Raw genomic sequence first — 23741 nt, 5'->3', positions numbered from 1 at the left:
ACCTTGGCTATTGCAGAAACTGTGTGTTAAAATGCATACTTTACTCACTTGTGCTGCATGTTTTAGTACTATACATTATATTTTGAGTGATTTAGTGGGTTTCTAGGGCAGTTATCAATTAAATTCCTAAGCTCGAGCTATATATCCGTTCTTGCTGACTATCTTCCCTCGGTTCTGTCTAAGTGTTTTACAGCCAGCCTTCATTTCCCAGAGGTCCTGATGACCTGGAGATAAGTTTTTTCTTTCTCTCTCTCTCTCTCCATTCCTTTCATTGCTGAAAATCAGTGTGGGTAGATGTTGATATATTTACAGAAGAAAACAGAAAACACTTAAGTTATTTGCTTGACATGGCTGTTTTACTTAGTTTATTTTGGATTTATTAATATAAAAAAAATGCATGATTTTCTTTGTTTAGATTTGGTTTATGCTGAAAGAAAAGCAGCGTAATATACTTTGCAAACTAGCTGAACATCAGCTAGACCGTAAGACCATCTTAAACCACCAAATCATCTTTCTTTTCTTTTCCATGAAATACACCTATTTTACACTCACTTTAACATTTTTCAACATCTATACATGTCTGAAAATCAGTTTGGCTGAACACACCAAACACTTGTATCTTTGTAGCAACTATGAACCAGTTAACCTTGTGCCATCCAATCACTGGACACCCCTGTTTCATTCAGATTATATAATTACTGTTAAATACATAATATGTGTGGTATAAACTTACAAAAAGCTCAAAACAAAGTAAAATAACGGATTTTGAGTGAATCCGCGTTGCCCTTTTAAGAGCTGTTTTGGGTCCGCACGTGCTTTCCATATATGGAGGCTCGAAGACAAACAGCAGTTTGACCGACAGTAACCTCGCTCGCGCATCGCTATAAAAGCTCGGAGGAGAGGAAAAAGGTCCGTCCATAAGAGCACAAAGCACCACCGGTACAATATCGCTTTGAGAGAGTTAGAACAGCTGTTTTTCTCTCGTCTCAAAAGGAATTACAGTTTATATGAAATAAGGAATAATTATTTCAGAGCAATAACGGTGAGTAACGTAGAGGGTTTTTTTTTGTTTGTTTTTTTGAGCAGTGAGCTCTGTGCCAAGTTTAATTTTATACTAATTCATGGATACATCATTTTGCATAAACCTACACATTTTGTGACCAGATGCACGCTGTTATTGTTTTTCCACAAATTATAACGCATTTGCGTCATTTTTTTTTATCGTAAACACTTGCTGAGTTGCGATGTTCTGAAAGCTTTGTGGCAGTCTGTTATGTTGTAATCTTGTTACAAATTGTCACGTTTTATCGTTTAGTAATTGTGCTAGATAAGTATATGAATATTTTAACTTGCCAGTTCTTTAATCAGGAACGCGCTGTTGTCGATCGCGCATTTTATCGAAAACACTTGATGAGTTATTTTGAATGCTTCGTGGCAGATGTGCATGTTGAAAAGTTGTGGATTATTGACTGTTAGTTGCATTCGTACGCTACTGAGAAAATGACAACTTAAAAAACAGAGGAACAAAGAAGACTTAAGTGCTGCGTGTCGCTTCAGCATCTGCTCGTCACCGAGTCTGCGCGAGATGACCGAGAGTAACCTCTCCTCTGCGGAACCATGACAAAGAACACGGAGCTCTCCAACTCTTCTGCATCTTTAAAACATCACGATTATAAACACGTTTGATGGTTAAAACAAAAGCTTAGATGTATAGTTCAGTGTCTTGAGTCGGTGTCATTGCGTGTTGTGTTCCATAGAGGTAGGCTAAATCGTGGCAAAGATTGTGTATAGTAAACAAATGTGGGGGACTCTTCTTTTCATGTCTTTCTAGGACAAATTTTAAGTCAGTCTTGAGGCAGAGGTTTATTTTTCGTGCTTTAAGTGCAAAGTAAGCCTAAAATAAACTGATCTTTGATGTATGTGCAAGAAATGATAGAGAAGGCTACTACGCGACAGAAGCGATATGATGAGGAAAATGGTAAACAAGACGAAAAATAAGAAAATGGAAACGTCCGCAAGGGACGCTCTTTTTAATGTTGTGTATGAACAGCAAAAGCATGAGTATCAGATTACCTAGCAGAGTGACATATCTGCATAAACTGTACAAAAATGACAGAGGCAAAACACATTGGCTGCTAATGAAGGCACAGAGACTTTATGGTTCAGCGACAAATAAATAAAATGAGAAAGATTTTATAGTTCAAAGCATATCCACATTTCCACTCACTCCTTGTAGTCTCCTCTACAAGATAAGATGAATGGTTTGAATATACTATATCAATGCCAAAACATTTTGTTTAAAATAATATTTTACCTTGCTATATTGAATCACCTCCAAGCCAAAATCCGTATGTAGTCATTGTTATACACTACTTAATTATCTGCCTTAATTATATAAAATACACAAGAAAATCCACTGAAATGTTAATGGGAAATTCTCACCATCCATTCAGTGTTTACTAATCCAAATGTCTTGTTTACTGAATTGCAACACTGTATATTATAAAGTCCCATCTGGATAAAGGTGGCATGGGATAACTGATCGAGCGACTGCCTGATCAAAAACAGCTTGCCATCATTAGCTTTATCTTTTTTTGCTTGCTTCTTATTGTCTTGCAGAGAGGAGCCACGGACAGTTGGGATCCGTGGCAAGATGGCTGTCTCCACTCAGTTGGGTTTGCTGTTGTGGAAGAACTTCACTTACCGACGGAGACAAACTGTAAGTTCATATCACATGCATCGAGCAACTGAGCAATCATTCATATACCAAAAATAGCAATGTAAACAAAAATGCAACAAAAGGAATGCCTTTTATGGAGTCGCCAGGCTCCTTTTATTATTTTGCTGGCGACATCTAAAGCAATGACTAAATGCATAAATAAAAAGACCAGTTGCTTAGGATTTGTGATCATTCAGTGTTTTATTTTGAAGTGATTTTAATATATTTTTTTTTCACTAACCATACTCAATGTAAAATGATAGCAAACCAAACAGAGTTCTGTTTTGATCAGCCTTTGCTTAAAGCAACAATGTCCTGTAAGTGAAAGTACTTCAAAAAGCTGATGATGACAGAAAACATGCTCTTGGCATTGAACATATGAACAGCAGGTTTAGCAACAGGAAAGCCATTAACCGTCATGATAAACTGGATTTTCTGGACTTCGCTAGAATAGTTAATTCAGGATATGTGAGCAGCAGATATGTTGTGCTGTTGTGTTCAGATTCAAGTTCATAAGGGAGGAACCAAAACAATTCAGGATGATGAACAACTGTGTACACACACAAATATACACACTTTTTTTTTCCAGATTCAGCTGCTGATCGAGATCATATGGCCACTCTTCATCTTTTTCATCTTGATATCTGTCAGACTCCACTATCCTCCATTCGAGCAACATGAATGTAAGTGGCCTAAGATGGTTTTTTTCCCAAAACACAAGCATAAAATGAATGCAAATGTGATTTGAGCTTAGTTTAGATAGTGTCTTTCTTGCCCCAAGAGTTCAATATAAATCTGATTAAATTAGAATAATAAAACACCCGTTGGTCTGGTTTATATAATTTTGATTGTATTTTTCTAAAGCCTATTTTTGCAAAATGTTTGCACTAAAAAAGATCCTGAATGCATTGTGTCACCACATCTTACTTAAATCAAGCGTCAATATTTGCTCCTCTTTGGAAATCACACAGTCAACAGGGGAGGTCAAGGACAGCAAAACAGCTCCAAGAACAGCATGACATTTTACATATATCACAAGATCTCTGAAACCCAGTTTTCTGGCAGCGTGTCAGTTCCTGTACTTTGAACTGACATAACTACATGTTAACTATTTTTGATTTAGTTCAAAATGAGAAAATGAGGACGAATAGAAAAAGAAAACGGTATTACAGTAAAAACATACGCTCTTCAAACAGGCAGAATCTATTTAAGGGAAAGAATTTCTCCAAGGATGTTTCCAGGAATTGTGTGTGCAACCTGTCATTTTAATGTGTAAAATACATGACATTTGCCTAATCATAAAATAAACTTCATTTCATTACATTAAATGCATTAGATTGCTGAAATGTGGTTGCAATGGGCATTTCTTTTGTTGAAGATTTAATATCACACATTTGTTCTAAATTTGATTCCTTTTCCAGGCCACTTTCCCAACAAGGCCATGCCCTCTGCAGGGACTTTACCATGGGTACAGGGCATCATCTGCAATGCCAACAACCCCTGCTTTCGCTACCCCACCCCTGGAGAGACCCCCGGGGTGGTGGGCAACTTCAATGACTCCATGTGTGTATTTCAGGTTTTGGATCTGCATTCGATTTTAAAGACTATATATGGAAGTTTCCCTCATATATGTTTCACTTTCATCATTTACAGCATCTCCCGACTGTTCATCGATGCCAAGAAAATTCTCCTCTACAGCCAACAGGACAAGAGCTTTGACGGTTTTAAAGGACTGGTCCGGGCCTTGAGAAAACTGCAGAGAAACACTGAAGGTACGTCACCTTCAAACACCTTCAGTATCTTCAACATAGGCTATAGTTCAAACGTTTTGGAATGAAGACTTTTAGGCTGCATTAACTTAATCATTAATAATGTGAAATATTATTATAAATGGAAAGAACTGATTTCTACTTGAATATATGTTAAAATATAATTTATTATTGAATTTTCTCCAGTCTTTGTTGTCACATGATTCTTCAGAAATCATTCAAAAATGCTGATCCAGAGCTCAATAAACATTTCTTTTTTATTATCAACATTAAAAACCTTAGCACTGCTTGGAAACCATTATACAATGTATTTCAAGACCTGTGTTGATGAATTTAAAAGAACAACATTTGTTTGAAAAATAAATCTTTTGGGAATGTGATGAAAGGCTTTGAATCTTTGCTGATAAGAAATCTTATTAACCCCAAACCTTTGAACTGTAGTGTGTGTAACTTTAGGTTTGATACTTTTAGTGAATGTTGCGCTAAAAGTAATAAAAGGATCATTTATGGTCTCATTAATGAACCAGAATCAATACATGGAATTAGAATCTCTAGGGTTCCCTTCATTTATGTTGAGATTCATGTCTTTTTTTGAGTAATATGCATTAAAAGGTAATACATTCTTCTCTTGGTTTCAGTTTCTAAAGTCACTCTACTACTCTATAGCTCTGTTTACTCTCACATTGGTCTCGGGTTTAACTAGTTGGTTCAGTTTGCAATTAAGTTGAAGTAGTGAGTCTGTGCACCCTAATTTCCAATAAGCCTCAGTGTATTCAATAAAAGACAAACACCAGGGGGGTTTGTCTGTCTTGTCTGTTTCCTGTCTGATAATCAGATTAGGTCTGGTTCCTCATTTGAGATGCAGTTTTGAAGGTCAAATAGGAAACATACTGTATTAGTTATTTTTTGACTGTTGAAGACTACAAAAGCGGTCATTAGTATCTGCTCATCTTTTTCTCTTGCCTAGAAGATTTTCATTATAGCATTATATATAGATCTAGGATCTTTTAGATACATTGCTATGCAGTTGACAGGTGGTTGCATTACTGCCCTGAATAAATCTGTATTATATTTTGGTCTTTAGATTCTTTTTTGATAACCTCAAGGACCACTTGCAGAAGTGTTTCTTGCAAAAACCACTAACAGTCACAATACACTTACTTATAAATGGATAACTTTGTGACATTTATTGAGACAGACAGCTCACCGTAATGGTTTTTGAAAGAGGCTTGAGGGAGTTGCATGTACTCACAGTTGACAGCATTTAATTAATGTTCCCGGAGGGGCTGCTGTTGGCACCTGGGGCTTGAGGAATAGGATGCTGGCTTTGTCCACATGGATTAGAAAGCCTCAAAAGTCACAATGGTTAAACATGTTCATTTCATCCCACAGAGATGCTTACGATTCATATGTGTTAATGCACATACTGTATGAGGAGGGGCTTGTGTCATGAAACTGATGATTGCATTGATGCAAAAAAAAAAAAGAGTCTGTTGCAAAAGAGATGTCTTTGATATCCTAATTGTTACTTCTTGAAGAGAAATGCATTCAATGGAGATTTAATGTGATTCTGATTTAAAGATCTGTCAGATTTGTCTTCAGAGGAAAAGTGTTAGTAATCCTACGTGTCTCAATGAGTTTCGTAAAAGTTTCACATGATCTGAGCTATATTTTGAGCTTTTCTTTTATAGCCCTATACTCTTTTTTATTGGCAACTATGGTTCCATGTAGAATTTTGAACATCCATGGAACCTTTCCATTCTATATAGTGGAAAATGTTCTTTGCATTGTTCTTTTAAGAAGGTTCTTTTATGGAATCCCTGTGAAAACCTCTTTTTCAAGCGTGTATGTTTGCAGATGGATTTGTGGGTGTTTGCACTGTGTCTGGACAAATTCTGTACTCTGCGTCCTCTGAAATCTTGCATAGCTCATTTCCCCAAATCTTCCTGAATAGTTAAACAACAATAAGTGTTCTCTGGTGGTTTCAGAGAAGCGGCCGGGGAATGACCTGTGTTAACCCCAGAGGAAAGAGACTGACTCAAACCAGTTCATACCGATAACTCTTCTGGAATGTTCTGACACGCAACACAAAGAGCTTTGTGAGGAACACTGCTGTAGTTGCTTTCTGGCTTTTGTTGTTCCTCCGTCCTTTCCCATGGACATCTTGCATGATGAACTCAGAATTGAGAGCTAAATGAGCAATTCTCTCATGACTGCGGCAGTAACCGAACACGATAGTTCAGCTGCATTACCTCACTCGCTTTATGATTGAGTTAGGAACTGCGATGGAGTCATACTTATCACAATGTTCTGAACGACACCCTTTGTTAAAAATAATATTATTCACGGCTGCTGATGAGTTCAATTAAAATCTAAATTGGACCTTTGTTACTCAGCATTATTCTGACATGATGCTATCAAGTATATAAATTGCTTGTATAATTTATGTATATATATTTAAATAATAACTTACAATTTATATTATTATTTGTTTATATTATTTCTAAGTAATGTAATTATGTATGTTTATAAAATATTATTATAATATTATATTATTAATAATACTTATTATTATTTATATAACATTTATTTATTTGTCAGCAGTTTTCTGATGTGATGTTATCAAACTCAAATATTTAAATTAGTAGTTATATACACAATTTATAAATATTTACATAAATTTTAGTATGATAGATAGATAGATAGATAGATAGTACTATTTATTACTGTATTTAAATTATTAAAAAAAACAATATACATATTATATATAAATAAATAAATATGGTATTTCATGTTTATTTCTTTAGTCTTAAAGGTTTTTCTTTTTTCTTTTCTCCTAGGGTTCAAGCTGAAGGACTTCCTCCGTGATAATGAAACGTTGTCTGAGTTTCTTGAGAATAATGCTAGCCTGCCCCAGCATGCTGTGAGACAGATAGTGGAGGCTAACGTCAACTTGGAGAAGGTAAATCAACTGCACAACACCAGCTGTTTAAAAACCTTTGAACGACCTAATCATCAGACATCAGGAACTTTTTATTTCCTAAATGTATGTTGTTTGCCCTCCCGGTGTTGTGTTTAATTACCTTCACACATGTATAGACAGCACTTAAAATATTCCACACACCATCTGGCATAGTCATTAAATTGCAGCCTGTCATCTATCTTGGGACCGTTATGTAATTCACTGGTTCGTGCAGATATGAAGAGATCTGTTTTTCAAAGCCCTGTACATGCATCCGTGTGCTCTCACATGTGGATGACCTTGGTGTGGAGGGGTGTGAGATTGGGATGCTGCGGATGATGCACGTGCTGCTGTGTGCTGGGGGCGGAGTCACATGACTGTTGCAGAACCACAGCCACAGGACAATTCCTGGAAAACTGACACAGGCCGACCGATTCCCAGCAAGATAGAGACAGCTTTTATAACACTTCAGTTCATTTGATTGAAAATATGCCCAGCAGTTCATTCTTCACATAGCATAAGTCTTAAAATAGATCAATCCCATGTTGCACAGCTAAAACCAAAAACAATGGCTCCAAAAAATATTTGGATACATAGGCTGCAATGATTCATATCCTCTAACATTTGGCTACCAGAAAGTGTTAAAACAGTTTTAATCTTAATAATGAATATCATATCTATTGTTGTATAATTTAAGTGATAAGTTTTTTTTATTCTCTTACTTTAAAAATGATAGGTATGTTAAGATAAGATTTTGATTCAATAAAAATTCTACTTTAATTTAGCAAGGACCAATTCAGTTGATCAAAAGTGACACTAAAGACAATTTTCTTCAACATTGATATAAATGTTTAAAGAAGAATGATTTCTGAAGGATCGTGTGACACTGAAAATGCTGAAAATTCAGCTTTGCATTACTGGGATACTGATTTTACAACATGTTCACATAGAAACACTATTTTAAAAGGCAATAGTATTTCACAACATTGCTGCTTTTTATTTATTTATTGCATTTTTTAACCACATAGTATGTGCATATATTATGTGCATATAAGAAAGTAGTCTTAAGTGTTTCCCAAATTAGCCTTAACATCCTGTTCATAGTCTCTGGGTGAGTAACGGAGCTGATAGAGAGTCACGATCTTATAAATAACGTACAGAACAAGCCTTCTGTTTTTTGGACAGGCTGTGTTTTGGGCAAAGGCTGTCCATTGTCTTGTTCACAAAAGTAAGAGCGTGTAATTACGTGATCACGTAATGTTCTTTCAAGCAATCATTTGCACCCATTCTCTGGAGATCTGCAGGCTTAAATGCATCATGTGAATATAAGATCCTGATTGAGAGTCTCACAAATGTGATTGACTTGTATTTAATAGTCACATGGCATTTATAGCTCAGATGATTGGCTTAAAAAGTGCCCATCAAACAAAGATGGTAGCTTCCAGGTTTTGTACTTGAGAATATGATTGCAGAGAGTTTGTTTAGTTGGTTTCAACTGCTATTTGTGATCCACAGGTTCTTATTAAAGGCTTCGGTGTTCATCTCAGAGACCTGTGCAATACCACCTCACTGGAGGATTTCGTGACTATAGCCGATAAGAACGTGTCTCAGCTGACGCAAAACATCATCTGTCAGTCGTCTGCTGAATGGCTGAACAACGCAGAGAGCCACTTCCTGTCCAACCTGGACTTCCTGAAGCCAATACGGGTAAGTGAATACAAGTGTTAAATAACAAATCCCTTCCATAGGACTTCATTATTAACCAACATCACAGGAACTAGAATACAAGAATGAAAATGACCATGTTAATAATTGCTTGTGAAGATGTGTTTTATGTCCCTTATATTTCACATAGAAGTTGCTTACTGGACTATAATAATGCAATAAAGGCTACGATAAACAAAGGAATCCACCATTTCAGTAAACCAATTACTCACGAACTAGGACTAAGTGTCTATTTTTGTATTTTAGACCCAGTGAACTCTGCAATCTTCAAGCATAACAGAATAACATTGTGGTCACATAATGGTCACTTTTACATAATATGTTTTTGCCAGTCAGAATAATTATTTCAGCATATTTGTGCATGAAAAGGGAACGGTGATGGCCATCAGCCAGGAGTCTTCACATATTGATGTCTTTGTGTATGTTCGCTTTAGACTCAATGGGTCTCATTCATGAAACACGAGCAGAACAAATTTTTGTGTAAATCGCGTGTAAAGTGGTTTTGGCGTAAATTTTCGGATTCATTAAAACGTTCGTATTTTCCAAATGTTAGTTGGTACGAAAGAAATCTACACCTGCTCCCAGCCACGCGTAAATAGTGCGTTTAACGTCTGAACGTTTTGCTCATTAATACGGCTGCATTTTAATTCATAATCGGGTACATATTTACACAGCATTTTGAAAAAAATATTATATATATTAATTAGATACGGTTTTTCTTTTAACTTTTATTATGAGAGCCAGTAATAGCCCTTACGGAAATTAACCATGGTTTTACTACAAATGAAACCAAAAAACCATGGTTACTATAGTTAAACCATGGTAACCACAAATTAACCATGGTTTTGCTATATTAACCAGTTTAACCACGGTATATGTAGTAAATCTGTGGTTAGACAAATGGGAGTCAATACGCCAAAAAACCATGGGTTACTACAGTTTTACTATAATAAAACCATGGTAATTTTTCGTAAGGGAGGATCTGTAATATGCTGCCAAACTTCCTTTTTTAGGACCTGATACGCCACTAGTAGGCTACGCTTGAAAATAAAATGTGGCGTTTTGAATGAACTTCTGATTATAAAACTTCAATTTCTGCAGCTGAGAAATGTTTCTTTTTCAGTCGCTTTTGAGAAGACATGTTGAAATCCTTCGTTTGGTGTCATAATATGATGCATATATATATCATATATAGTTGTCAGTCGGATTTAATAGGCGGGATTTATGGTAATTGAGAGTTAGCGTGCACGCGCGTCCCATTTACGACTGATTGGAATTCATTAACACACACACACATTTCACTATCACATCTGACGTTTACGAAGTTTTTGTGAATCAGGAGAAGAGTTTTCGGGAAATTCTCTTTACGCGCAAATCACTCAGATATTTACTCGTATATTTACGAATGTTTCATGAATGAGACCCATTGCTTTCTTTGTCTTTGAATAATGAGATTTCAAGATGCCAGGTCACTGCTATCTTTGCGCGGCGATTTAGTTACGAAAGCAAGGGGACATTGAGGGCTTTGACATTTTTTCCTGAATCACAACGTTATAGTCCACTCCAGAGTTAGTGTATGTGGCTTGCATGCATTAACATTGCCTCACTAGCAGCTCACGACTTAAAAAGATGCTTAATGCATGTTAACGCGAATGTGTATCCTCCTACATTGTGAAAGATGTTTGTCATTTTCACAGCTAAAGTAAAAACCTGATAATTGGTTAAACTGTAAGTTACCAATTGTTTATACAAGACTTGTTCATGTAGTATGGACAGAAACTTACAATGTACTGTAATTCATCATGTTGCTTTACTGAATTGGTACTGTCATATTAACATTATATCAACATTATGTCTATAAATGATAAAGTATACAGTATTTTTGTCACAGTATTTCTACAATGAGTTTCTGGCAACAACAGTTGCTATTTTTGCAGTAAATTTCTCAGCATAATTTTGACAGTAAAATGTGTAATTCAATATGATTACTTTGATTAGCTAATAATGTTGTTTTTTTATATTTTGGTCATGCAGAAAGATGTCAAGTCTGACCCGAAGATTTTCCAAGATGTGTCTATAGCAACAGACAGTCTTCTGGAGAGTTTGGGAGCGTTAGCGGTGGAGGTAAGATCCCCGGAAATATCTCTAACGCTGCTTTTAGGGACTGAACTGGACACCACCAGAGTGAAGGGTTTCATTCCCACCCCCATCTTCCCAAATCTCATTATCCCGTATTAGACCAGTAGATCTGGCTAATCAGAAAAAAAAAACAGATTCATTAAAATGCAGTAAGCATCAATGACTGTTTAACGACTGTTTTTTGATGTGCAATGTTGCATTATGCTAGTCCTGAAAAAGTTAATATTTTGTGCTTTGGTCTAACGAGTCATGAAGATGTTTTGCCCCAACATTCTTAAAAAGAAAGGATCTTTAATGATGGTTCCATGAAGAACTTAAAAAAAATCCATGGAATCTTCTCATTCCACAAAAGATTCTTTATAGATTCTATAAATGATTCAAATATTCTTCACATTAATAATAATAAAAAGGTTCTTTTAAAAATGTTCACTGAAAGGTTCTTTGGGTTTCACACCAAACTTTTTTTTTGCTTTAAGAGACAGACAGTTCTGTTAATAGCTTTTTCAGTTAGCATCCCACACGTCTGTGTCCCTTAGAAAAACCACAGAGCTGACGCTTGACATTTCAGCCGTACACTCAATGTTGCCGCTCGCATGTATTTGGTGTCCAGCGTTTAGAAACCAAACCTGGGTGTTAAGTGAGTTAGCAGCAGTAGTTCGGGCCATCATAAGACTCCCAGTTCCCGTCAGCGCTGGGTAAAAAGTGCAGAGCTCGGCAAATGTGTAAGTTACTTGCTCTAGAAATGAAACAGGGACACACTTCTGTTTCCACATCATCTCACAGGGCATTTGTTCATGGGGAATGTGCCTCACAAGCAATCTCTTCCCGGTTTTATCTCTTGAAGCAGAAACAGAAATCGAGTCGACGCCAACCCTGTCCTGACCGGCTTTAGTTCCTCTTTGTTCTCACATAAGCGTTGCAGACATGCGAGCTGAACTCCAGTAACCCTCGCTAAAGCCAGCGGCAGAGAGGTTACTCCAGGTCGTGCTTTATTCTTGTTTGCATGTCTGTGTGGCCTCCAGGGCTTCCTCAGACACCTCATGATAGCTTACAGTGAGACAGCTATAACAATAGATCTCTTCTGTGACTAGCAGTCGCGTGTGCGAGACAGGGAACAGATGAATCCTTTCCTAATGAGACCCCTGGATGATGTGGGCAAACTCATCTCATTCTTCTAGCAAAAATACACATTCGCTTTGGATTAAAGGATGGATATATTGCAGTATTTTTTACTTTTGCAGATTTTAACTATTTTTTTTTGTATTTATTTCCATTTTCATTTTAATATTAGTTAAAGTTTTAGTATTTTTTATATTCCATTTTTTCTATGAAACGTATATGTTTTATTTGAGATATTTTAGTACTTAGGCCTATAGCTAAACTGCATTTTTTTTTAAGTTTATTTTTTTTAAATATATTTCAGTTAACATTTAATGTATCTCAAATAATATAATATAATATTATTTGAGAAAATAATATAACAATATGTATAGTAAAATATAAATAAAATACAATTATAATATAATTTTTAATGGTTAGACGGGCTCATGTTCATTCCTTGTTGAAGTGAAAGTACATTTGTGGTTAAGTGAATTAACCGGGCAGTAAAACTCTTTGTTTGCTTCTCAGATGTGTTGATGGTGATTTTGGAAATTGCACATTACAAAAGTGTTTACAACCCTGTGAATCATATTGACTCATCTTTTACAAACCTGACCGACTATAACCCGCTCACACAAATGCTTATGTAACACCACGTAAAGCCACGCTTTTATCTCATAAAATGGAAACGCTTTTGTTATCATCGTGCCATAATTATCATAGCTTTTTCAGCGTGCATCCATTAATCCAGCATGCATGCACTTTTTCAGCGTGCATCCATTAATCCAGCATGCATGCACTTTTTCAGCGTGCATCCATTAATCCAGCATGCATGCACTTTTTCAGCATGCATCCATTAATGTGCTGGAAATGTTAGAAAGTAGGATATCTTTTGTGCTCTTGAGGTCTCTTTCGGTTTCATCAGGAGAACGACCGATAGTAACCTCGTCCTCAGCAGGTATCACAGCAGCGCCTCTGTTCTTGCTGTCGGGCGAGCGACATAAGATACGGTTTATCATAAACTCCCTTTCTCTCCACGCTGAGGATTACCCTGGAGACACTTATATTCCTCGTCTATTTTTATACTTTTGCTCGGTTTTTCTCTCAGTACTTAAAAATAATTAACCATCAGCTGACTGAATATGAAATTGTTATTCAGTGAAAGTGAATGAGAAGTTCCTTGTTCCTTTAGAAACCGTGAAATATGTGCACATTTCTCTTTTCGTGTTTCACATTAAAACAGCAGTATATATCATAATAATGATGAGGAAAAAATGACATAATAAAAATGACTGCACAATACAAACATCCAGGAGCAATAAGCATGCTTCTGTATTATTATTATTGTCGGTAACACCCTTCAGCTGACAGTGACAACACTTCATAAGAGTACACCCTCTGACACATAGAGGTATAATGAGGTTTAATGTCCCAGATGCAGGCAGGCACTTCTGAACAAGACTGTGTTTTGAAATGAATATTAGTCTCTCTCTTTCCTGAAGCATCTGGAACAACGCATGACGTAATTTAAGAGAACTGAATAAACACAGTCCAAGGTGCTGCGGTGTTAACGTTTGCTTTTCTCAGCGTCAGACAAACAGTTTTAAGCAATTCTTTAGCATGAGCAAACGTTTTGTGACGTTCGACCATCACGCAGTTCTTCACTCATCCGTGTCTCTTCGACATCATTTATTTATTCTTTTGTTTTAAATATGTAAGATTCAGACCAATTAGGTTCTGGAAATGCACAAATCTCTGTAAATAAAAAGGTATTTCATGATATTTCATGGAAAATCAGTCCGGAATTAAAAATTGTATTCAGCAAAGACATTATATTGATTGAAGGTGACAGTAAAAATCTTTAGGATGTCACAAAAAAAATCTATTTCTCATAAATGCTGTTCTTCTGAACTTTCTATTTATCAAAGGAACTTGAAAAAAACTACTGTGTTCAACATTGATACTAATAATAAATGTTTTTTTCTTTATCATTAAATCAGTATTTTAGTATGATTTCTGAAGGATCATGTGACACTGAAGACTGGCGTAATGATGCTGAAAATTCACCTTTGCTAATTATTCTAATAGAAAACAGTTATTTTAAATTGTAATGATATTTCACAATATTACAGTTGTTACTGTGTTTTAATGAAATAAACCTTGGTGAGCAGGTGGGACATTAAAAAACAGTATCAGCGGCAGACTTTTGAATGGTTGTTTATATAAAGTCTTCTGAAATGTAAGGACGTTTTGACTCTTTTTTTCTGACTCTCAGCTTGTGAGTATGAAGAGCTGGCGGGACATGCGCAACGAGATCCAGTACCTGACGGGCAACAGCTCACAGTCCCCCAACCACATGTACCAGGCCGTGTCCCGTATCGTCTGCGGTCACCCGGAGGGCGGAGGCCTGAAGATCAAGTCCCTCAACTGGTACGAGGACAACAACTACAAGGCCCTGTTCGGAAACTACGGCAATGACAGCGACAGCGAGCCCGTCTCCGTCTACGACAACTCCTCCAGTAAGAGAAGCTGTTTGGCTCTTTCTTCAATGGTTTGCAAATACTGAATATTGCACGTACCCTGCTACACTGAGGAAAACACGTGTTTCTTTAGCGCCCTACTGCAACAGCATGATGAAGGGCCTGGAGTCGAGTCCCATATCCCGCATGATCTGGAGAGCTCTGAAGCCACTGCTCATGGGGAAGATCCTGTACACCCCAGACACCCCTGCCACCCAGAGGATCATACAAGAGGTCAGCAGACACTAATGAGACAAACCAATGCTTAGTGTTGACCACATTCACATTCTGTATTATTACTGTTTTTAATATTTTATTCTGATAGTAAAGTACAGTCTTTTTGAATCTAGAGGAGCATCCTAACTGTCTCTCTGTTCGTCTCAGGTCAATAAGACGTTTCAGGAGCTCGGTGTGCTCAGGGACCTCGGTGGCATGTGGGAAGAGATGAGACCCAAAGTATGGAACTTCATGGAGAGTAGTGAGGAGATGGACCTCGTTCGGGTGCGTCTCACACACACACACAGACACACACCTGTCTGAACACAGATAACCTTCCTGAAACAAAAGACACTGTTCCTGTTAGTCGCCTCTGAGCACATGACCGTGCTGCGAGAAGCTCCAGTGGTGAACATCACACTGCCATCTTTTGGAAAAGAGCCATACTGCATTTTAACTTCACTACTGAAGTCACATGGCACACAACGTGTGGCGCTCTGCAGGACGCACACTTATTGCTGGAGATCTTCATATCCTTGGAGAATTCTCAGGACCAGTTTGTAGCTAAACGAATGAAAAAGTGAGCTGCGTTAGGTGTTTTGTTGTTATAGGCACAAAAACTCGCTGTCATATTGCTATGTGCATGACTTTAAAAAATTAAGCAAGCAAGCAATTAAGTTGATAAATATTTAACATTTGATAAAAACAAATATAAATTGGATTCATTTTTATTAAACTGTTATTAATTTAATTACTGATGCACTAATTTACAGTACTGCACAATAGCCTAATGAAATGCTTTATAAAATATAATATAATAAATGTGTAATAAATGTAAGACTTTATAGAAAAAAACTTTGTTTACCTTAAAAATATCTTCCAAATATTTTAGATATTTTTATAGTATTATTTTTTTTTTATTTTTTCACATTTACCTTAATATTTGCAGTTATTTATAGTACCATAAATAAATAAATGAAAATTTGATTACAATAAATATTTAGATAAATAATGCATCTAAAAGGATAATAAGTATGGAAAAATTTAATAATTTAACTTAATATAAAATAAGTATTTTCCAAATAATATTTTAGACATCTTTATAATATTACTTTTCACAGTGTAAAGTTTACATGTATAAATGTGTAAAGAAAAAAACTTTTTTTTTTGTCTACATATATTGATGCACTAATTTATACTACCAGAAGCCATTTGTCTTGTATGGCCACATAATATTTCAGTAATGAATTGAATGCTATTTCTCCTAAACAGATGCTCCTCCAGAACAACGCTAGCGCTCGCTTCTTTAACGCCAAGCTGAGCGGGACGAACTGGCGTGTGGAGGACGTGTCCAGCTTTCTGTCCAAAGCTTCAGAGGACACGCGTCCCCATGGTTCAGCGTACACATGGCGGGAAGTGTTCAACGAGACGGATCAGGCCATCCAGACCATCTCACGGTTCATGGAGGTATGCATGCATACACACTCGTCTTCATCAGATCTGACTGGTTTGTTCAGTATAATTGACTTGACTGATAATGCCACTGATTATGTGGGCATCTGATGATCGCTGATAATCAATTAAATGGATCTAGAAAAACTGAATCTGTGTTTTCAGTTCATGTCTTACTTTTCTCGGTCACTGTGTTGCTCTGTTGATTAAAGAAACACTTCTCAGTTTAAATCAATTATGCTGCAAACCACCAAAGCAGGTCAAGCCAGTCCAAAGTTAGACGAACTGACTGATTATTTCATTAAATACTCGTGTTAACTGGCCCGGATTTGTTCGATTGCCAGAATTGCATCATTCGGTCACCCTGCCCCCGACTTCTGTCCAATAAACTGTTTATTTTCATTCTCCCCTGAAGTGTGTGAACTTGGATAAGCTGGAGCCGGTGGCTAATGAGGAGCGTTTGGTAAACAAGTCCATGCATCTACTGGATGACCGCAAGTTTTGGGCGGGGATAGTGTTTCCTGACATGCAGGCCAACACATCTGACCTGCCGCCCAACGTCAATTACAAGATCCGCATGGACATCGATAACGTGGAGCGCACCAACAAGATCAAGGACGGGTAGGAGACATGCGTTTCTGATTATGGAGGAAATGAAGGGGTTTGAAGCATCAGTCTTTGAGAGCTGATGGTTGTGTTTTGTTCTAGATATTGGGATCCCGGTCCTCGAGCGGACCCGTTTGAAGACCTGCGGTACATCTGGGGCGGCTTCTCCTACCTGCAGGACGTGATTGAACACGGGATCATACGAGCTCTGACCGGCAGCAAGGAGAAAACGGGCGTTTACATCCAGCAGATGCCTTATCCCTGCTATGTGGATGACATGTAAGAAACAGCATTCTTCAGCCTTTAAATTGAGCTTGAAATGAACTCTGAAACTCAGGTTTCATTCACAGTTTCATGCAAAAACAAATCAGTAACAATTAGGCTCTGTGCTGCATTGCTGTCTTGAAAGGGTTTTCGGGCTCTTCGATGCCACAGGTTCCCAAATATGATCATCTTCATGTAAGAGACTGACCCCATCCTAATATCCTCAAGAGGCAGCTGTATTTATTCACGTATATTTCAATTTAAAATGTGAAAAATGTGTTTATTAGTTTAGTTATTTTTCCTACTCTACTTTCTACTTTATTTATTTAATTACTTAAAAAAAAATTAAATCTAATTTGTCTCATTTTATTTTATTATTTATCTTAATCAAATTGCTGTTATTATTTGCTTATTTCAATTTAAAATTGTTTACATTTTTTTATTAATTTTAAATATTTTTCATTTACTTACATTTTTTTGTTCGTTTGTTTATTTAAAACTCGTTTATATTTATTTAAATCTAATTTGTGTTGTTTGTTTATTTTTTTATTCTAATCAAATTGTTTATTTCATTTGTTTATCCATTTTTTATTCATTAAAAAAATATAAATCTATTTAATGTACTTTTTAATACATTAAATATCTATTCAATGTACTTTAATTTTACTTTTATTTATTTGTTTGAATCTAAATCTGTATATTTTTATTCTCTTTACTATAAAATGTATTTATTTATTTAAATTTAATTATTTATTTATTTTGATTTATTTTGAAAAGTATCTTTTTTAAATAATTTATTTATTCATTCATTAATTTCACCCCTCTAATGCATTTAAAGTCAGCTGACTACTAAGTTATCTCATACCAATTGAAGTAAAACCTCAAAAGTGGCCAATCTGGTGTGCTATACATTTGATTTCAGTAGAGTTAGGATGTTGCCAAGTTATAAAAATGTGATACTATAATAAGCATTTAAACACAGATGTTGGGTATAACTGCCAATTACTAAAAATCCTGAGCTTGTTTCAGTGCATTGTGAGATTAAGAGACGCACATGATGCTGATTATGCACTAAACCTAAACTAAACTAAATCTTTTGAAACACACGTGCTCTTGCATCGAAACAGCCGTTGATTATCTTCATTCTGAAGGTGTTACCCATGCTGTCTGCTCTGCCCTAGTTTCCTGCGGGTGATGAGCCGCTCCATGCCTCTGTTCATGACTCTGGCCTGGATGTACTCGGTGGCCATCATCATCAAGGGTGTGGTGTACGAGAAGGAAGCCCGGCTCAAGGAGACCATGAGGATTATGGGTCTGGATAATGGTATATTGTGGCTGAGCTGGTTCATCAGTAGTCTGATCCCACTGCTCATCAGCGCCGCCCTGCTGGTGCTCATCCTGAAGGTGCGTATTGTCAAGGACTGACATAAAAATATAACCCTAACAACTATTTAACATGATTTTGCTTGTCATGTCTTGGTCAGATGGGGAATCTGCTGCCGTACAGTGATCCTGGTGTAGTCTACTTGTTCCTGGCCTCGTTTGCGGTGGTGACTATCATGCAGTGTTTCTTGATCAGCACGTTGTTCTCCCGCGCTAACCTCGCCGCGGCCTGCGGGGGCATCATATACTTCACCCTCTACCTTCCCTATGTGCTGTGCGTGGCCTGGCAGGATTACGTCGGCTTTGGAGCCAAACTAGTAGTGGTGAGTGTAGATGTTATTTCTTAAATGTCATCTGCTTTGCCTTTTGCGATACCCAGCGCCATGGGTTTTCAACATTTTAGATACTGCAGACTATATAGTTCATCTATATCAGTAATTCTCAAAGTGTGGTCCGCGGACCACTAGTGGTCCGCCATCGCCCCCTAGTGGTCCGCGAAACGATGACCTAAACTAGGCAAGTGTTTGGAGCCAGACATTGATGTGTGATAAGCAGCACCACCCGTCTCATTAATATTCACGTTAAGTTTTAGATGGAAATCTCAAAATCTAGAATCCACAGATCTATTAGTTTTGTAATGTACTAGTTTTTGTTTCATGTGTAAAATCCCAGTAATTTCAGTGATATTGGACATTAAGGGGAACATTCTTTTCAGCATTTTATTGTTACCATAGTTACAACCATAGACTTCCTATACCCACCACCTCAGTTTTAAACTAATGGCTCTTTGGAATGGCATTAAGTGGGACCTAGGCTGTTACAGTATGTTTAATTGCAGTTTTTTTTCCACATGTGCAGTTTGTTGTTCATATTAAGCTGCAACCCATTTCACATTTACTTTTTCAAATTAAATAAAAATGTATATAATAATTTCTGATCATATTATTGCATTTGTGTTTGAATAATTAGTTTTTTACTTGAAACAGTTGCATATTAAACTTAAATTTAGCTTATCCTTCCTATTTTGGTGGTTTTTGGGGGCGTGTTAGAGTGGGATTCTGTTAGGTGGTCCTCAGAAAAAAATTGGAAGATAAAGTGGTCCTTGTGCTGAAAAAGTTTGAGAAACACTGATCTATATAGTTTGTATAGTGTTCTAAAGACCCAGTTTATACTGTGAACAACTTATATTGTAAGATGTTTACATTACTGTAGATACTAGATGCACTAATGTTTAATCAAATATTTATTTATACATTTTTTAACATTTATTTAAATTAAATTTGTATTCATTTATTTCAAACTAATATTTATTTGTTTATTGCATATTTATTTTAATATAATTTATTTAATGTATTATTTTTATTATTATATATTATTGTTTTATTTTAATCTCATTTTATTAATATGTTTATTTTCAGTATAATTATAATGTCTTTTTTAAGTATTTATTTACTTACTTTTTTATTATTATTAACAATTTTATAAAAATTCTACAGTATACACATTTTATTGAGTTCATCCAAATTATTTTTAGTTTATTTTTTATACATTTATTATCACATTTTTATTCATTTATTTTCATCTAATTGTTTATTTTTATTATTTTAATCAATTTCTATTCTTTATTTTCATCTTATTTTTAATTGTTCGTTTGTTCACTTTTTACACCCCTGACCTCTGCAGTTTATGGGTGTTTCCTGTCGTGTATTGAACGCCTCTGTCCGTCTTTCCTCAGAGCCTCTTGTCTCCGGTGGCGTTCGGCTTCGGCTGTGAGTACTTTGCTCTGTTCGAGGAGCAGGGTGTGGGCATCCAGTGGAGTAACCTGCTCTCCAGCCCCATGCAGGAGGACAGCTACAGTCTCACCACATCCATCTCGCTCATGCTCTTCGATTCGCTGCTCTACGCCGTCATGACCTGGTACATTGAAGCTGTGTTTCCAGGTACGTGGCTATTTGAAGAGATGTACTTTCAAGACATTGACAGCTTGGGGAAGTTTCTCATGGTTTCTAAAAACGTCACATTTTGGCAGGTCAATACGGCATCCCACGACCCTGGTACTTCCCCTTCACCAAGTCATACTGGTGCGGAGAGAAATGTGGGGGGATTACATCAGCACCGACCAACAAGAAAGAAAATGCTGAAGGTAGAGAAACCAAAAATTAAATGTATATATACATTTATCTTAACACTCCAGAATGCTCTTATATACACTAACGTTTTCAGGATGGAGACAAATAAAATTGGCCGACGTGAAAATCTAAATACCGCATGCAAAGACTGAAGAAAGTTTGATCTGTGTTCTAGCTGTATGCATTGAAGAAGAACCAGCTCACCTGGATCCAGGTGTTTACATCGAGAACCTGGTGAAGGTATACAGCAACGGCAAACTAGCAGTGGACGATTTGACTCTGGGTTTTTATGAGGGTCAGATCACCTCCTTCCTGGGTCACAACGGTGCTGGGAAAACCACAACCATGTACGACAACCCGGATCCTTTTATATCTGACGTTAATAATGTGATGATGTAAATAAGATAAGCTCGATATTTCTTGTTTCCTTAGGTCTATCCTCACTGGCCTGTTTCCTCCCACCTCGGGCACCGCTTACATCCAGGGCAAAGACATCCGCACCGATCTGAACACCATACGCCAAAACCTGGGCGTCTGTCCGCAGCATAACGTCCTATTTAGCATGTACGCTACACCAAAAACTGATTTTAATAGCTCAGGTTTTTTGTATGCAACACAAAATAATAAATAATAAGCAGCTTTAAGTTTTAGACAATGTTCTTGTTCATGTGTTTCAGGCTCACCGTGGAGGAGCACATCTGGTTTTATGCAAGTCTGAAGGGTTTGCCTGAGGAGAAGGTGAAGTCAGAGATGGAGCAGATCGTGATGGACCTCGGCCTGCCTCATAAACGCAAATCTCGCACCAGCCAGCTCTCAGGTACGGAAAGTAGACTGTGTAACGGCAGAGAGTTTGCTGTAACATTTATACGATTTGTTATTTTTTAGGCTCATAAAAGCTGCATTTATTTGATAAAAAAATACAGTAAAACTATAACTGTACTGTAGTATAAAAGTACTCATATAATGTCACTAGTGTTACACCCCAGGACGTAATGTTTGTGTATTATGTTTGGCGTATGTAAATTAAATTGTTGCTATGTTTTGTATTGTTTTGTTTCTCTTCTTTTCCTTCTCATTCCTCCATGCGGGTTCATATCCCGGACGAGCCCCCAATTTGTTTCGCCCTTCTTTATAAACAAATTGGAGGCTCGTAGCACTAGGGAGGACGTTACATTATGATGAAACTGTAACAGAACTAAGTGTTATTGTCCTTATAGGAGGAATGCAGAGGAAGTTATCAGTAGCGCTGGCGTTTGTTGGAGGGTCAAAGGTCGTGATCCTGGATGAGCCCACAGCTGGAGTTGATCCTTACGCTCGCCGGGGCATCTGGGACCTGCTGCTCAAGTATCGCCAAGGTAGGCAGTTTCTGTTTTAGCAAACGCTGTCGTGTTGATCTTCCTGAAACGTCCATTAAGTCGTGTGGTTTTACCTTCAGGACGCACCATCATCCTGTCCACCCACCACATGGACGAAGCCGATATCCTGGGGGATCGCATTGCCATCATCTCCCACGGGAAGCTGTGCTGTGTGGGCTCCTCTCTGTTCCTCAAGACCCAGCTGGGGACGGGATATTACCTGACGCTGGTGAAGAAGGACTTCGATCTCTCGGTCAGCTCCTGCCGTACCTCCAGCAGCACCGTCTCCTACTCCAAAGCAAGCCTCAAGAAGGTATTTGGCTATTAGAGAATCTCCATATTTATATCACTGAACCAATCTAAAGTTTTCTTGGTGCCATATTTTGTGATTTGCATTGTCTCTGCAGGAAGACAGTGTATCTGAGAGCAGCTCTGATGCAGGACTGGGCAGCGACCATGAAAGTGAAACCACCACAATAGGTATATAGCTGGTCATTATCATAACTAAAACTATTCCACTACTTTGTTAATTAAAATAAAACTGAACTATAATAAATACATGTAAATTACATAGAAATGTTACGTGGAAAACATAAACTAAACAAAAAACTAACCGAATCACTAAAATTACTAACTTAAAAAAAAAATTAAAATAAAACTGAAATAAAAATAAATATTAAATGGAAAACTAAAATTTGAAATGTTGATGAGCAAGTAACTGAAATAAGCTTAAGCTCAATCACTGTGCTTACTGACTAAAAAAACTGAACTTATAATAAAACTAAAAGTGAAATAAAGAAAAATTAAAACTAAAAATTGAACGAAAATCTAATAAAATGTAAATGTTGCTTTAGCAGCTAACCGAAATGAAATTAAGCTGAAGCACTAAAATTACTAAATAACTAAAAGTGCAAAAAAACTTACTGGAAATTAAGCAGTAATTGAAAACCAAAAATCAAAAAATTATAATCTAATTAAAAATATTTAATTAAAATACTATAAAGAATACAAACATTACACTGATATATAAAGTTAATAAACCCTTAAAGAGATAGTTCATCAAAAAAATATTATTATATTATTTCTATCCCATTGGTTTTGGAGCAAAGCACTAGTACTACACGCATTTTTAATGTTTTCTCAACTCTTTCCATATTACAGACATCTCCTTGATCTCCAATGTGATTTTCAAGCACGTTCCTACAGCCAGACTGGTTGAAGATCTCGGGCACGAGATCACTTACGTTCTGCCTTACGAGTCGGCCAAAGACGGAGCGTTTGTGGAGCTCTTCCATGAGATCGACGACCGGCTCACTGACCTCGGCATTTCTAGCTACGGCATCTCTGACACAACCCTGGAGGAGGTAACGAATCATTGAAAACATTTCAAATCTCTTTACTT

The 23741-nt window shown here is 36.8% G+C and overlaps 1 protein-coding gene across 1 annotated transcript in view; it reads left to right on the top strand.

Annotated features, from left to right (window-relative positions):
* Window positions 1-875: 875 nt before the first annotated feature.
* Window positions 876-23741, top strand: part of LOC113044077 (ATP-binding cassette sub-family A member 1-like) — a 34787-nt gene continuing 11921 nt past the window's right edge. The window contains exons 1-25 of the mRNA XM_026203679.1: window positions 876-1042; window positions 2620-2719; window positions 3309-3402; window positions 4141-4282; window positions 4373-4491; window positions 7329-7450; window positions 8966-9157; window positions 11210-11299; window positions 14691-14934; window positions 15029-15168; window positions 15319-15435; window positions 16423-16617; window positions 17018-17223; window positions 17311-17487; window positions 18654-18876; window positions 18957-19178; window positions 20591-20795; window positions 20885-20998; window positions 21160-21331; window positions 21417-21548; window positions 21662-21801; window positions 22202-22339; window positions 22420-22652; window positions 22747-22819; window positions 23501-23703. Coding sequence (XP_026059464.1) covers window positions 2654-2719; window positions 3309-3402; window positions 4141-4282; window positions 4373-4491; window positions 7329-7450; window positions 8966-9157; window positions 11210-11299; window positions 14691-14934; window positions 15029-15168; window positions 15319-15435; window positions 16423-16617; window positions 17018-17223; window positions 17311-17487; window positions 18654-18876; window positions 18957-19178; window positions 20591-20795; window positions 20885-20998; window positions 21160-21331; window positions 21417-21548; window positions 21662-21801; window positions 22202-22339; window positions 22420-22652; window positions 22747-22819; window positions 23501-23703 — 3759 coding nt within the window. The 5' untranslated portion in view covers window positions 876-1042; window positions 2620-2653. The remainder of the gene's footprint in view (window positions 1043-2619; window positions 2720-3308; window positions 3403-4140; window positions 4283-4372; window positions 4492-7328; window positions 7451-8965; window positions 9158-11209; window positions 11300-14690; window positions 14935-15028; window positions 15169-15318; window positions 15436-16422; window positions 16618-17017; window positions 17224-17310; window positions 17488-18653; window positions 18877-18956; window positions 19179-20590; window positions 20796-20884; window positions 20999-21159; window positions 21332-21416; window positions 21549-21661; window positions 21802-22201; window positions 22340-22419; window positions 22653-22746; window positions 22820-23500; window positions 23704-23741) is intronic.

The sequence above is a fragment of the Carassius auratus genome, chromosome 26, assembly GCF_003368295.1.
Source record: "Carassius auratus strain Wakin chromosome 26, ASM336829v1, whole genome shotgun sequence".
Lineage (NCBI taxonomy): Eukaryota > Metazoa > Chordata > Actinopteri > Cypriniformes > Cyprinidae > Carassius > Carassius auratus.
The sequence above is the reverse complement of the archived record's forward strand: the minus strand, read 5'-3'. Positions and strand labels throughout refer to the sequence as shown.